We start from the raw sequence: 14,843 nt of genomic DNA, 5'->3' as shown, positions 1-14,843 counted from the left end.
GCTTCAGCCTCCCGAAGTGCTGGGATTCCAGGCATGAGCCGCCATGCCCAGCCTGAAGTCTTAGATTTAAGTTTTTAATCCATTTTGATTTGATTTTCGTATACAATGAGCAATAGGGGTGTAGTTTTATTCTTCTGCATATGGATATCCAGTTTTCCCACCACTCATTGATGAGACTATCATATCATTTTCACGACTGGCTGATATTATATTATGTGTATGCATGATTAACTCTGACAATTTCTTATAATGAAAAATTATCAAGTGTGCAGAGTAGAGAGAATGATGTTATGAGTCACTGCATACTCCTCACTGAGTCAAAGAGAATTTACTTATAACGTGGATATATAAAGGCAAGTTGCCCTTGGCTCCCCTGTAAGTTTATATCTCACTGCCCTTGTTGAGAGATCCTGTTTTCACAAACACACCATTGAGTTGATTATTGAGCTTGGGCAAACTCTTTAAACCCAAACTCTCTCGTCTTTTTTTTTTCGGAACAGCTTTACTGAGATATAACTTATATAACATATAGTTCGCTCGTTTAAAGTATCAATTGGATCTGTTTTAGTATATTTACAAAGTCACGCAGCCATCATAATCATCTAATTTTAGAACATTTTCATTACTCCAAAAGGAAAACATTGGCGGTGTTATGAGTTGAATAATGGCTCCCCAAACTCATATGTTGAAGTCCTAAACTCCAGTACCTCGAAGTGACCTTATTTGGAGATTGAGTTATGGATGTATTTCGTTAAGATGAGATCATACTGGAGTATGGCAGGTCTCTAATCCGACAGGACCGGTGTCCTTTCAGAAGGGGGAGATTTGGAAATAGACGCACATGCTAGGAGAATGCCATGTGAAGATTACAGTTATGTCACCATAGGCTAATTCAGAAGCCGGGAGAGAGGCCTGGGATAAGCCCTTCCCTTGCACCTGGAGAGAGAGAGCGACACCTTAATCTTGGACTTTTAGCCTCAAGAACTGTGTGACATAAACTTCCGATTTTTAAGCCAGTTGGTTTGTGTCACTTTGTTAGGGTAGTCCTAGCAAACAAATACAGTCATTCTTCATTCTCCCCGACCCCATGTCAGTCCTATGAAGCTGGTAATCCGAGGTCTTTAGATTTGCTTATTCTGGATGTTTCATCTAAATGGGGTTATACAATAAGCGGTCTTTTATGACTGGCTATTTTCACTTAGGGTAATGTTTTTGAGGTTTATTCATGTTGCAGTATGTTTCAGTATTTCTTCTTGTTGCTGTATTGTATTACATTGTGTAGATACACCACATTTTGCTAATCCATTCATTAATTGATAGATCTGCCTTTTAGCTTAAGCTAATTTTTCTCCATTCTACAAGTTTGATTTCAGGGGATACTGATTGAGCCCTTCTGTGTAAAGTCCTGTGCTGGGTGCTGTGGTGATTAGGGATGAAAACAGGATATCCTTCTATTCTGGCAGTTTAGACTCTGTGGGAGAGAAAACCACATGCAAACAGCATAATCTACGATGGTTTACAAATTTACATGACGGAATTGAAAGTAAAGTACCGCAACGGCAAGAGGAAAGGGAATTAGTGCCTGGGGAAGAGGGGAACCTTTCCCAATGAGGGTTACTTGGAATACTGTCTTGTAGAATGAGGGGAGGCTTTTGATGAGGGAGGGAGATGAGAAGAATGGAGAATGAGAAAGGAATTCCGACTGAGAAGATAATATGTAAATATTTGGTCCGGGTTAAAGGGAACCTAAAACTGTAGTGCTACTAATCTTTTAGGAATTTAGTATCCCTAACTACCCAAATCATTTGAATTCAGAAGAGTGATATGTTGAGGTTAGGGAAGGGGTTGCTTTTCCTTCCACTGGTGGGCTACCAGAGATTTGAGTGGCATAGAGTTCAATATTTAAATTCTCCCATTTTTCACTTTGAGTTGGGTTCTCTTGCCTCATGTAGAACCGTGTGGTCAGGGAAGTAGGTGAGCTACTTCTAGGAAACATACTTGAAGTGCATGCTAAAGCGAGGCTGTATTTCTACACTTTGGATGAGAAGCAGCTTTCCTCTCACCCCTCCCCACTGAAGAGCAATTTGGGCCGAACCAAGTGGATGGAGGTGTACTGGGTGGATGGAACCTGTGGATTGGAAGGGGCTGAGCACAAGGCAGTGATGACTTCTTCACAACTTGTGTAGTTGGGGAAGCCTACTGAGATGCAAGGCTGATAAGCAGGATGCAGGTGAATTTATGGATATACATTTGGATTAGGGAGAGGCCCTTTCAGCCCTCTCTTTTCTCCCAGCTCCGAGGATGTGATTAAACTCTTCATCTAGGTTCTTCGGAAATTGGAGGGTGTTCCCAACTCTTCAGCCTTTTTGCTGGGGCAGTGGAGCATGACTATACTGGAGACAAATGAGAGGAGGCTGACAATGTGGCCCCTGGACAGATTCTGTCCTGAAAGTAAAACTACATTTACATTTCACCCAGAAGATATATTTGATTTTGAGCAAGTAAGGATCGCTTTTTCTCTGTTTAGGACTCAGTGACATACACAGAACTTTGGCTGACCCCTTGAATAAACTAAGTGAATAGTCTTCTGGGTACTCTGGGGCAAGTTGCTAGGTCTTGCACAAAATCAACTGGGGGCAGGTATTGAGTCAGAGAATCCCTGGCTTTTCTGGCAAGACTCTTCCCAGTGTACTGGGCTTGAGCTCTGGACTACTCATTGAGAATTCCTAATTTATGTCTTTCCTTTCTTCTCTTCCTTCATTGAACACATATTGTGAGTGCCAACTATGTGGCAGGCACTGGGATAGGTCCTGGGTATTCCCAGGAGGATCAATGGTGATCAAAATAGTCTCTGCTATCATGGGGCCTAGAACTTAGTAGAGGAGACAGATAGTTAAACACAGGGCCTGCTAGGAGGGAGGAAGTAGAGAGTACTGTAGGAACACAGGGAAAAGGGGAACTTCCCCTTTACTGGGGGGATGGGAAGTCTGCTAGGAGGAAGTAAAGAAAACAGGGAGTTTGGTGGTGTGGAGAGTGTGGCAGAATTGGCTCATACAATAGGGAGTATGTGCCAAGCAGCACAAATCACAGGATCAAAGGCCCAAAGGCAAGAATGACATTAAAAATGAAAAGAAGTTCTCTATAGTTAGAGAGCAGGAGGAAGGAAATGATGAGAGAAGTTGGTGAGGGAGGCAGGGGTGCATCCTTAAAGGGCCTTGTAGGCGCCTTGAAGAGTTTGAGCTTTTATCTAGAGGGCAATGGGAAGCAGATGAAGAATATTTTATAAGTCACATAGTGACAGCATCCAAAGTGCATTTGAGAAGAACTAATTTAGGGAGGAGGTAGCTGATATAAAGAGAAGAAAACAGATTCCAGAAATGTTTATAGAGTAGAATCATGAAGGCTGGGAAATGGGTTGCATGTGAGCTGAGGGAGAGGATGGTTTCAAGGGTAAGACTAAAGGTTCTAACTTGAATAAGTAGCAGGATAGTTGACTTCATTCATTTTGCATTGGCAAAACAGAATCCTAGAGACTGGGCCACTTATAAAGAAAAGAAATCTGTTTCTTACAGTTCTGGAGGTTGGGAAGACCAATATCAAGGTACCAGCATCTGGTGAGGGCCTTCTTGCTATGTTAGCCATAGTAAAAGGCAGAAGGGCAAGAGAGCACATGAAAGAAAGAACAAGAGAGCAGACCTGCAGCCCCAAGACCTTTTATAATCAGCATTAATCCATTCATTAGGGTGGAGCCCTCATGGCCTAATCACCCCCCATCAGGCCCACCTCCCAACACTGTTGCATTGGGGATTAAGTTACCAACACAGGCTTTGGTGGGGGACACAATCAAACCACAGCAATGGTGGTGTCTGTCCCTGGAGTTTTCCTTAGCTTGTGGTGGGATTTTGGACAAGCCACCTCTTTCCTCAGATCTTTAGTTTCCTCATTAGATAGGTAATGAGACTCAATAGACTAATTAGACTAGGTCATAATTCCTAGTCACCAACTTGACAAGATCATCTTGGGATGCAATAATAAAACCTATGTGAAAAGCAGTGTCCTGTACTCTTTCCATGATGCTGACAGGCCCAGCAGAGGCAAAATCTGTGCCTCCCTGGTTTTCTCTGTTTTTTCCTCCTTATGTAAAATTCGAAGCACTTGGTCTGTTAGGAACTGGTGAGACCTTTGCCCATTCCAGCAGCGGAGGCTTCAGTGGGGACCTCTCTAGGGATTCTCAAACCAGCTTTTGTTGAAAACAATGATATCATTGAGTGGGAGGAGCTGGGCCGGACTTTCCTCAGCCAGTTGAAGGAGAAATGCTGTCTTTATGACTTCTGTACTTATGGCTCTTTTCCAGCCTCTTCCATGGCTCCCATGTGTCCCACTTCCCCCCTTTCCTCCTCCTTTCACCCAAGGTTGCAAGTTTGCAGAAAACCGACAGTCTCCACATTTTCTCTTCTTGCATCAGTCTCCCTGGGGAGAGGGCCAGAAGGGCCAAGGGGCTATAATGGCTGCATTATATCAAGCATGGTTTTTTTTTTTTCCCAAAGCCCCCCTGCTGGGGAAAGGAAGGGAAAGTCATGGAAAGGGACTCCTTTGGAGGGAGACTGGAGTGCCAGGGAAAAGGGTGATCTAACTGTTGGAAGGGATGTCAGGTTCTTTGTATTCTAGAAGCTCTTTATCTCTTGACTGACTGATGCTTGGGATTTGGGGCTTGGGTAAGAATGCAGAGGTCAAACTGGCCTCTCAGGAATGTGATGATAGGAATATGGATTTGGAAAAGGAGAGCAGCCATGTTGAGTGAGTATCCTTAGTTCCTGATCCCTAGACTGGCCTTGCTCTCTGCCCTCAAAACACACATGCACACACACACACGCATGCACACCCACATGTGTGTGCACATACACCCCCCCCTCCTCCATAACTGTATAGACAGCTTGTTAGGAGAAACTGGAAATTGGTTACCACACCAGTTTGCAGCTGTTACAGGAAGGAAGGAAGAAAGATGAGCTGTGAAGCAGTGGCTTCCCTTCTGGGGACCGTAAGGTGACACCTGCCCTCTATATGGTCTGTCAGCATCTGCCAAGCCCTCAGGAGCTGCAGGTGCCAAGCTAGGAGAAGGGCAGGAAACCCAGACCTGCCTCATTGGCTGCTGAAGCCCCATCCTTTAGCACAGGGCCTGCACATCACTGACCTCCATAAATATTTGTGAAATGAGCAAGTGGGCTTGCAGATGCAGAGCCTGATGCTCAGGAAAGGTACTGACCCCACCAGCAAATAGTGATGAAATCAAGCTGTGAGAAACTCTGGCCTCCCAATGCCATGTGCCCTGCAGTTTGTACCACATTACACTGCTTAATATGCAGTTATTCATGAGATTGCATGAATAGCCTTTCTCTGCCTTCTGGGTGTGTCTGGATGGCCCAACTCTTGGCTTGTCTACTACTAACATTTAGCTTACTGTAGTTTATTGAGATGATGGGTTTAGAAACAAAATATAACTGTGTGATGCTGGGCAAGTTGCTTTCACTCTTTTTCATTCTTCATCTGTAAAAGCAGGGTTGGGCAGAGAGGGTGATATATAAATAATGTTTCATTGCAGTAGACTCTGTAGCTTACACACTAACCCTCACTTCTCCTCAAAAATCTTTTTGGAAAGGATATAGGGCAACACGTAGAATGAGGGAAAAGTTGAAGAACTAAGGTTTGGAAAGGTTGAGATCCCAGAATGAATAGACGATCCCTTCATATATTATCATCTTGAAATTCTGGGATGAGATCGGACTCTCCAGGCATATCAGGAACCAGTCATTTGGCCAGGCAAGGGCAGGGACCTTGACTGACTCCAGGTGCCCTAGTCAGCAATGCAATGAGAGGGGAGTATTTCTTTAAAGGCAAATCGGCTACTGTTGTCTCTAGAAGGTGGCATCGATGCTGGGCAGGCTCCAACAGTAGGTATCCACTATGATCTAGGAGGGCTTTCCAAGTTCTGACATCCTTGACTCATGCTTTGGGTGTGGTATGTGCATTAGTATGCTAAGAAACATTGGGCAAGTTTATGAAAGTTTTTAATCAGAGGCTAAAAAGGGCTAAACATCTACATGTAGCAGGCTGGTTTGTGGTCCTCACCTACCTGTGTTATGTTTGTTTGTTTCAGTGAGTGGTCCACTTATTCTCTTCTTTCTAAGCATATTCTCACGGCTCCAATGATCTCAGAGGGTCCCTCTCCTCATTTCCCCTGTGTCTTATCTACACTGTTTTTCTTTATGAAATGGCCGCTTCCTCATACCCTCTTGCGTTGGCCCTTCTCTGTAGGTTTTTCTGTGGTCTTGGCTGATCTGATAAACACTGTGGTTGTTTACCAAAAACTGGTTGCTAGAGAAGTTGCTCCTACTCACCATGCTCGCTTTTAAATTTTTCTCAGAAATACTAAAGGTAGCACCTCGTTTCCCCGAACTGCTCTTATCTAATTCCAATGGGCTATTCAGGACACCGGAAAACAAATTTGTGAATTCTTCTTGGGTGAGCCATTTTGAGGGCCCCTCAGGCCCCTGCCAGTTGAGTTGCCTGATTCCAAGAAGTCAGCTCTATTTGTGCAGAGAGGTTATCCATCTTCATAGGGCAGCCAGGCAGGAGGCATGAAGAGGATTAAATAAAGACTCTGCTGCCAAAGGAGTCAGTGGTGCTCATCCAAACATCCTTTGGTATGTAACGTAAAAAGCAAAACACAGGACCAGCAGCTGGTCGGAAGGGTGCCAGGTCTTGCAGGGACTGGGAGAAGATGTCATGGGAAGTGGTTGGTGACAGGGAGTGTTGACTTAACACATTGTTTGGAAACTTCCTTAATAGGAGGTTAAAGAAAACATACTGAGTCGTGTTGGCCTTTTGCCAGGCTTCTGCATGGCACCATTTTGCCTTCCGAATGTTGCTTCCAAAGCTGGTCCTCTGGCAATGTTGGTGCTTATTCATGGGAGTCCCTGGATAGGAGGAGGTCCCAATTTTTTACACTAGGAACAACCTTCAAAGTTTCCCCTTCCTTGGCCTTTCTATTCCCTCAAAAAGGAATGTGTCTGTTTGCAGGCCCCTGGACTCATCAGTCCCTTATTTGGCTTTGGGGCCATGCCTTTGGCACGTTGGTTTGTTTCCATGCCTTTGGAGTCAGAGGTGGAGTGAGTACTGATGCAGAAATCTTGATTCTGAAGCAGCTCTGGCTGTCTCTTCCCTGCTTTTCCTTCAGCATCTTAGAAAACAAAACAATACTCACTGAATTTTTTTTTGTCCCAAATATAGACTAGCACAGGCCATGACAGCAGAATAGGACTCTACTTTTCAGAGACACTTTCCAGTGCCTGTCTGTCCTGGGCATTGCCATTTCTGTTAGACAGAAAGGGAAACCGAGGCTGTGTAGTTTGTGATTTGCACCGTATCACCTATATAGTTAAAAAAATTGTCAGTTTACAAACATACCCGAAAGGAGAGAGACTAGTATTACAAACCTCAGACGCCCATTGCCTAGATTTAACAATGATCAGGATTTTGCCAAGTGTGTATATAGCTAGTGTTGGAGAAAATGATAGCAACCCATGTAAAGCACCAATACTTTCTACTTTACAAGTAATTCTTTCACATTTGTTCATTTTATCTAACAAATAGTCATATCATCTTCCTATATGCCAGGCACTATTCTAACATCTTACAGGATGTGAAGATGTGAAGTAGATTTCGTCATTCTCCTCATTTCATGATGAGAAAACATAGGCACAGAGAAGTTACTGAGCAGCCTGAACTCACACGACTTATAAGAGCCAGGATTTGAATGTATTTTCTCATTTGATCCTCAGCATTGCTGTGATACTGATGGTGATTATTAGTTTGTTCATTTTGCAGTCTAGAAAATGGAGGGGATTATGTGGCTCACGTGAAAGCAATTTTTGAACAAATGCACAGTGAGCACTTCTCCAAGTTTGATTTATCTAGTTAATGGGGGAACCAGCAAGATGATAAAACTGTTTTAAAATTGGATAAGGGAAACTAAGACGTATTTGTGTGGGGGGGTGTGTATTTAATAATGAAAAAAGGAACACCAAGATAAGATTGCTAAATTAGATACAAAACTAGTTAATATCCTAGGGGCTGTGAAACCATAACCTTTGAGGTTATTTTTTCTGCTAGTTGGAAATATTTGCATTTCTCTTGTATCTTATTAAGTTTTTACAAGTTAACATCTGATTTTACAGAGTGGAACAAGGGCTGCCCTAATTAATTGTAAGCAGTACATCTTTCAAAGCCACATTCTTCCCATAAAGCCCAGAGAACCGTAGACAGGCTATTCAGGAGGCTGAGGCAGGGGAATTGCTTGATTCCTGGGAGGCGGAGGTTGCAGTGAGCCGAGATCATGCCACTGCACTCCAGCCTGATGACAGGGCAAGACTCCGTCTAAAAAAAAAAAAAAAACATTAAAATGCAGATTTGTTAAATCTTCCCTAGAGAAGGGAGGGGATTTTGTATTTGTTAACAGTCTTTCTGGGTGTCGTACAGTTGCTGCGCTAAGTCTCATGGTGAGGACATTGTTACTAAAACAGACGGGATGAAGACCCTCCTGGTGACATAAGAGACACCAGCAGATCAGGACCTCCCAAGGCATCAGGGTATAAATACTTGGAGACTCTTGGAAGAATCAGATAGAAAAAGATCCAGGGAAAGGAGGTGTCAGCAAAACTTGCTGCTTATATGAGCAGAGTGTTGCTTGCCTATGCTGAGCTTGTCTGCAGAAGGGTAGTTTTCAAGGTAATTTGGAAATTGTTATCACTTTATCTTCACTGGTTTGCTTATCTGAAGCAGGAGGAAGACAGTTTGAGCTCCCAGAAGATGCTTTGCAAATTCATTTTAGTGTCACTGCTCCTTCCTCTCTAGAGGGTGTTTTAGCATAGAGAGGCATTTGAAATTTGTCTGATGATAAATAGAGCTTAAAGGGATTGTCCTGAGTTTGAAGCTAACAAGCCTTAGGTGCGATGGGTCCAAGCTGTTTTCAGGCTGCAGTGTACTTTCGGGGCCTGGCTGCTTGTACAGGTTCCAGTTCTTTCTTAGAGAGTGACGTAATGTTTTAGGTCCAGTATTTGGGGGTAGCTTATTTTCCTAGGTGGGAGTCTGAAGACACAGATTTTGCTCAGGGACTTTGGGATCTAAATGACCTGGATTTTGCTCAATGCTAGTGCTGGCTACTGTTACGTCGGTGCCGAGACGTGGCAGAGTGTCCTACTGATTTCTGCCGGTCTGTGGGCTCCTAAGCATGCAGCAGACAGAGCGGGAGGCAGCAGGGTACAGCAGAAATTACTTCTCTATTACAGCTAGAAAGGAGTGGGCGGAATGGGAAATCTCGCACAGTCCTTTCTCTTCCTGGATGCACATCACTCACAAGTCGTTTCCTGAAAATCCGAATGCAATCCAGTGGTGAGAGACGGCTTCCTGCCGTCTGCTGAGCCAGCCCCTTGTCAGGGAGGAGATGAGAACAAGATGTGGTCAGAGAATGGGGCAGCTGGGTGGAGCTGGGCTGCTCAGTGGCCATGTGCCCTCCTCTCTGTGGGATAGCAGCATCCTTTGGTCCTAAGAGCAGCACCTGGACACATGAGCGTATACAGACCTGACCTGGGGGAGTTGCAGAGTTGTTCAGACAGATGGCTGGACCCCAACCCTAGAGTTCTGTCTGATTCATGAGTCTGGGTGGAGCCCGACAATTTGCATTTTTAACTAGTTTCTAGATGATGCTGATACTCTGCTTCAGAAAGGGTGATTAGGTAGAAGAGGAAAGCGGATTGTTTCATGTAGATTCAGAGACCAGAATGAAGGCCTGTGGGTGCCAGGGACAGAGGAATAGTTTTTCGTCTAGTGTAAAAATTTTAACTACCATATGTAGTCAGAAATGGAGTGGATAGTCTCAGGAGCTCCCTGTCCCTGGAGGTGTCCAGTGGCAAATGGCTATCTGGCAGATTGCTGCACTAGATAGAAGGTTCATTCATTTGTTTGCGAGTTTATTCACTCATCTACTCATTCACAGAATGCACATGTACTGCCTGCCTGCTAGGTGCTGGGGGCTGGGGAGAAGCCTTCAAAGACACCAAGCTCCCTGTTTTGGAGAGCTTACAGTATAGTTGGGGTTTGACTATATAATTTCTAGGGTTCCTTTCAGTGCCGAGGCTCAGAGAGTCCTATAATGATGGGGTAATGTCCCTGGATGAATGATTCTTTTTCTCTCCCTTGCTAAGACTCAGAAGAGGCTGAGAATGTTTTTACCAGGAGTGCATTTTCTGTGGGAAAATTCACATCTCCCCACTGACACCATTAAACTCTGAACCCCTGACATGGCACCATCTGTGAAAGCAGACCCAGGAAATGGGCTGTAGGAAAGAGCAAATTGTATTTTACCACTTCTCTTAAGTGATGTACTGGAGAGACCATGGCTGGGGGAAGTTAGAAGAAACTGATGGATTCCATCCGTTTTCCTGGATTCTTCTGTCATAATGCCTGTTGAAAGCAATAATGATTGTTACTAACTTTTACCCAGCTCCGCTTTGTGCCACTTGATCCTCATGACAGCCTTATCAAATGAGCATATTGTTCTCATTTTTGCATAGGAGGAAACAAAGGTTCAGAAACGTGCATTTAGTTGTTCATGGCTATAGAGACGGTACATGTCAGAGCTGGAATCAAAAGTTCAGTTTTCCAGTGTCCAGACCATGCTCTGAGCTCTTGGTACACTGAACTACTCATCCATCTATTCATTCAGTAATTAGTTAAGAGGGTTTTTCACTGAACAAATGTTAAGCACTGACATAAACCAGTGAGCAGAACTGCTTGGCCACTCCCCTCATGAGGCTTACAGTTTTTCTCACTCAGACAAATGGGTGACTCCTCCCTCAACTCTTGGGCTAGTCAGATGCTAAGGAGGAACAGAAAGGACTGGGAGACAGATCCTTGCAAGTTAGCCACTGACCCTAAGTCTCTGTGTGAATGAGAATTTCTCTTCACCAAGCTGGGTTTGTGCTTTGCTTCATTTTTACATTTTCCTGTTGGGCTTCTTTTCTTCTTGTCCAAGGCAAGATGTGGAAGGCCTTAATGTAGTACAGGAGACAATTCTTGTGGCATTTGCCTTCTGATCATACACTGGGGTTGGAGGGAGAGCGGGGAGAGTCCCAAAACTTAGAGCTGGAAGTGACTCTAGAGGGATTTTAGAGACCCTCTACAGTGACCCTCTCTTGCTGGAAAATGTCACCTCTTTCAAAACCTGACTTATCCCTGAAGAGTTCTTTGGCTGTCTGTGCTGGCCTCAGCCTACATTTTCTGCTTTTTAAGAGCTGTTTTAAATTAGATTTTCAGTTTTCAAAACACCTTTCTGATGGTTAATTTAAAAGTCAACCAACTTCAGAAGTATGCAACTTATATTGTGAACATCTTCTGCAACCCCCAAGATAATCACCACCAATAACGGGTACTTGTTTCTCCAATTGTTTATTTTTTGTTTTGAGACAGAGTCTTACTCTTGTCGCCCAGGCTGGAGTCCAATGACGCAATCTTGGCTCACTGCAACCTCCACCCCCCAGGTTCGAGCGATTCTCCTGCCTCAGCCTCTCGAGTAGCTGGCTGGGATTACAGGCACCCGCCACCACACCCAGCTAATTTTTGTATTTTTAGTAGAGACACGGTTTTACCATGTTGACCAGGCTGGTCTTGAACTCCTGATCTCAGTCAATCTGACTGCCTCAGCCTCTCAAAGTCCTGGGATTACAGGCGTGAGCCACTGCGCCTGGCCCACCTTGACATTCTGTGGATCAATCCTGCCTTTAATGTGGCTGAACTATTAATAGATGAAACATCCATTTGGCTCTTACGTTATTCTTTTAACTTTTAGAGAAAATTCTAAGAACATTTCTTGGAGTTGCCTTGCCTTTGGTGAGGGATTCTTAACCTCTATTTCAAAGGGTCTGTTGCAAGAAAGAAACCAATGTCCACGTTTAGAAAAGAAAAAAAGGAATTTACGGGAAGGGTAACATACAGAATCACCAGGTCTCAGGGAATCTGAACCGCTGGGTGTCAGAAACGGCAGGCGGCAGCAGCTTAGGGAACCCTTGTAGCAGGAACAGAGGAACAGAGGCATGGCTTCCATCCATTCAGACCTGGCAGCATCACTCCACTGGCTTCACTTGAAGCACGGGTCACCCACTGGCCAGGGCCAAGTAGGACACCGTGAATGACAATCTTACCAAAATATGCATCAGAGAAGAGGTATTCCCTTAAAGAAAAATTGGTCTGCAGATACTAAAAATTGGTAGATCCAGTGCTGGAAAAATCAACTAAGGTACACAATAGGGCTCATAGGCCCTGGGAAATTTTGCCTGTGTTTGCACGTGTGTTTTCCAGGACCCAGACAAACATTAAATCATTGCTTTAGTTCTGTCAATTCCATCTAGTTGGAGTGATGTTCCCACAGTGATGATAGATTATACTTAATTTACATTCAATGTAAAGTTAATAACAAACTTCTGGTTTTCCTTTTTGTCTCTTAGCCCCTTGTGGCTGCCCATTTCTTTTGCATGGAGATGCTTGGGATAGTCCTCCCGGTTCAGTTAAAATCACTGGTTGTTGTTGCTAGGAGATGGAATTCATCCACTTATGATATAATGTCTCTTTTCATTTTTTGCAGGCAACTTTTTGCTCCTTCCTACACAGAAACCCACTATACTTCACGTGGCAACCCTCAAACCACCACACTGAAATCGGAGGTAAGTTCAGGTTCACAAGTGTCTATCCAGCAGCTGTCCTCTCCCGGCACCACTCCTAGGGACAGAGGAGTTGCCTGATGGAGTTGGTCCCTCCTCTGAAGGAAGTGTTTCCCCCAAGCTTAGAACAAGGGAGCAAACAAGAGAAGCAAAACACGTATTTGATGTTTCATAGCTGCTCCTCCTCCTCCTTTGCTGACTAAAATGGCTAAAGAAATATAGACTATTTTAGGGTAATTGCATCTGATCACAACTGATACAAATTATTGTAAAACATACCTGTTCTTTGCTTTATGTTAATTACCTACATACTAACAAAAGTTTTAGTGAAAGGAATTACTTACTCATAATCCTGTCTTCTCATCCAATTAGACATTTGATTATTTCTTCTTACAGGGATGCCTATTGGAGTTTTAGGCTCAGAACATTGATTTTCAACCAGGAGAACCAATGGTGTTCCCCTGACCCCAGGGGATACTTGGCAATGTTTGGAGGCAGTTTTGATTGATTGCTGTGACTGGCAGGGAGGATCTACTGGCATCTGTATTCTACAATGCATAAGACAGACCCGCCGCCCCCACAAACAACAGAATTATCCAGCCCCAAATATCCGTAGTTCCCAAGTTGAGATACCCTGGATTCGAATGACCATTCTCAAAATCTGGGCAGGTGAGATGGGGTGAAGAAGGGAAGACACATGCTGGCAGGAGCAGCGGTGGCCTTTGCCTTTGGGGCAGTACGTAATGGACTACTGAGGCACACAGGCTGGGAGGTGTGGTGTGGAGAACAGCAGAAGTCCCTCTGCCTCAGGATGCCTCCAGCAGCTTCCCGTGGAACCTGAGTATTCTACCGGGCCCATTCTTTAAAATATCGCTGCTGGAGTGCAAGTGTCCAGCAAGATAACACTAGCCACTCAGTCATTAACAGCTCAGATTAGTTCTCCAGATTACCCCTGGATGGGGAAAGAGATACAGGACAGGCAAGTCTCTGTCACCCAGGCTGGAGTGCAGTGGCTCAATCTCAGCTCACTGCAACCTCTGCCTCCCAGGTTCAACCGATTCTTCTGCCTCAGCCTTCCCAGTAGCTGGGATTACATGCACCTGCCCCCATACCTGGGTAATTTTTGTGTTTTTAGTATAGAATAGACGGGGTTTCACCATGTTGGCCAAGCTGGTCTCGAACTCCTGACCTAAGGTGATCTGCCCACCTCTGCTTCCCAAAGTGCTGGGATTACAGGTGTGAGCCACTGCGCCTTGCCACAGTTTTTGATAGATCTGAGAGATCTGAAGCATAGTAACCGGGTGGCTCAGGGGCTGTGTTATATGGCTGGATGTGAAGACCAGCGCTGCCTTCTTCACCAAGACATTCCTGGATGGGGAAAGAGTTGGTAGTGTGGCCAGTGCCTGCAGCAAAGCTGGGCTGTGTCTTCTCCTCCCCAGGGAGGCTGTCCAGCCGTGACTTCATCTTCTTCAACGACCCTTGGTCAAAGCTTTTCCTCTCTTCTTGAGATCTCTGTTCTCTGCCTCCAGAAGCAGGGTGGGATGCGGGAACAGGCATGCCTAGAAGGCCTTTAGCCATGACAGCCTCCTTCAAACACCCTCCTCTGAGTTTGGATCCTGCCACTCTGTACCCACAGCTCAAGAATGGGTCTCAGTCCACAAATTTGCCATGAGCTCATGCTTTCTGCATTGGAAGCCCCCTCGGGGTGGCCTCATCAGGCTGAGAAGCTGAGGAATGCAATGACTTCATGACTGGTCCTTCCTTGTTCTTTGTGCTCTCAGCTTGTGCATTAGGCAGAGATGTTTTAAGGGCCTTTCAGAAACAGAGAATCGGAAGAGAACCCCCCCCATCCCCAGAATCCCCTCCTTCCAGAAGGTCTCGTTGACTGAAGCACAGCCTAGCTGAACCATGGGAGGACAACTCATTGTTTTCTTACATCCCCTGCTACTAGACTCTTGCAAAGCTCCCACTCAGGCCCATGGGGTTCTCAGTCAGACTTCTCATTTGGGAGCTGAGCTCTCAATGAAAAACGGGAATGGAATAAACCACTCAGCTGCCCTTGACCTGAATGTT

At 44.8% G+C, this 14,843-nt stretch overlaps 1 protein-coding gene across 4 annotated transcripts in view; it reads left to right on the top strand.

Annotated features, from left to right (window-relative positions):
- The window catches only part of ADAM19 (ADAM metallopeptidase domain 19), a 98,828-nt gene that overhangs the window by 23,660 nt on the left and 60,325 nt on the right, over positions 1-14,843 (top strand). For all 4 annotated transcript variants that reach the window (XM_078358614.1, XM_002744097.7, XM_035283385.3 and 1 more), the window contains one exon: positions 12,695-12,773. In XM_078358614.1, coding sequence (XP_078214740.1) covers positions 12,695-12,773 — 79 coding nt within the window. The remainder of the gene's footprint in view (positions 1-12,694; positions 12,774-14,843) is intronic.

Source organism: Callithrix jacchus, chromosome 2, assembly GCF_049354715.1.
Source record: "Callithrix jacchus isolate 240 chromosome 2, calJac240_pri, whole genome shotgun sequence".
NCBI classification, from domain to species: domain Eukaryota; kingdom Metazoa; phylum Chordata; class Mammalia; order Primates; family Cebidae; genus Callithrix; species Callithrix jacchus.
Note: the sequence above shows the minus strand (reverse complement) of the source record. Positions and strands in the feature narration are given on the sequence as shown.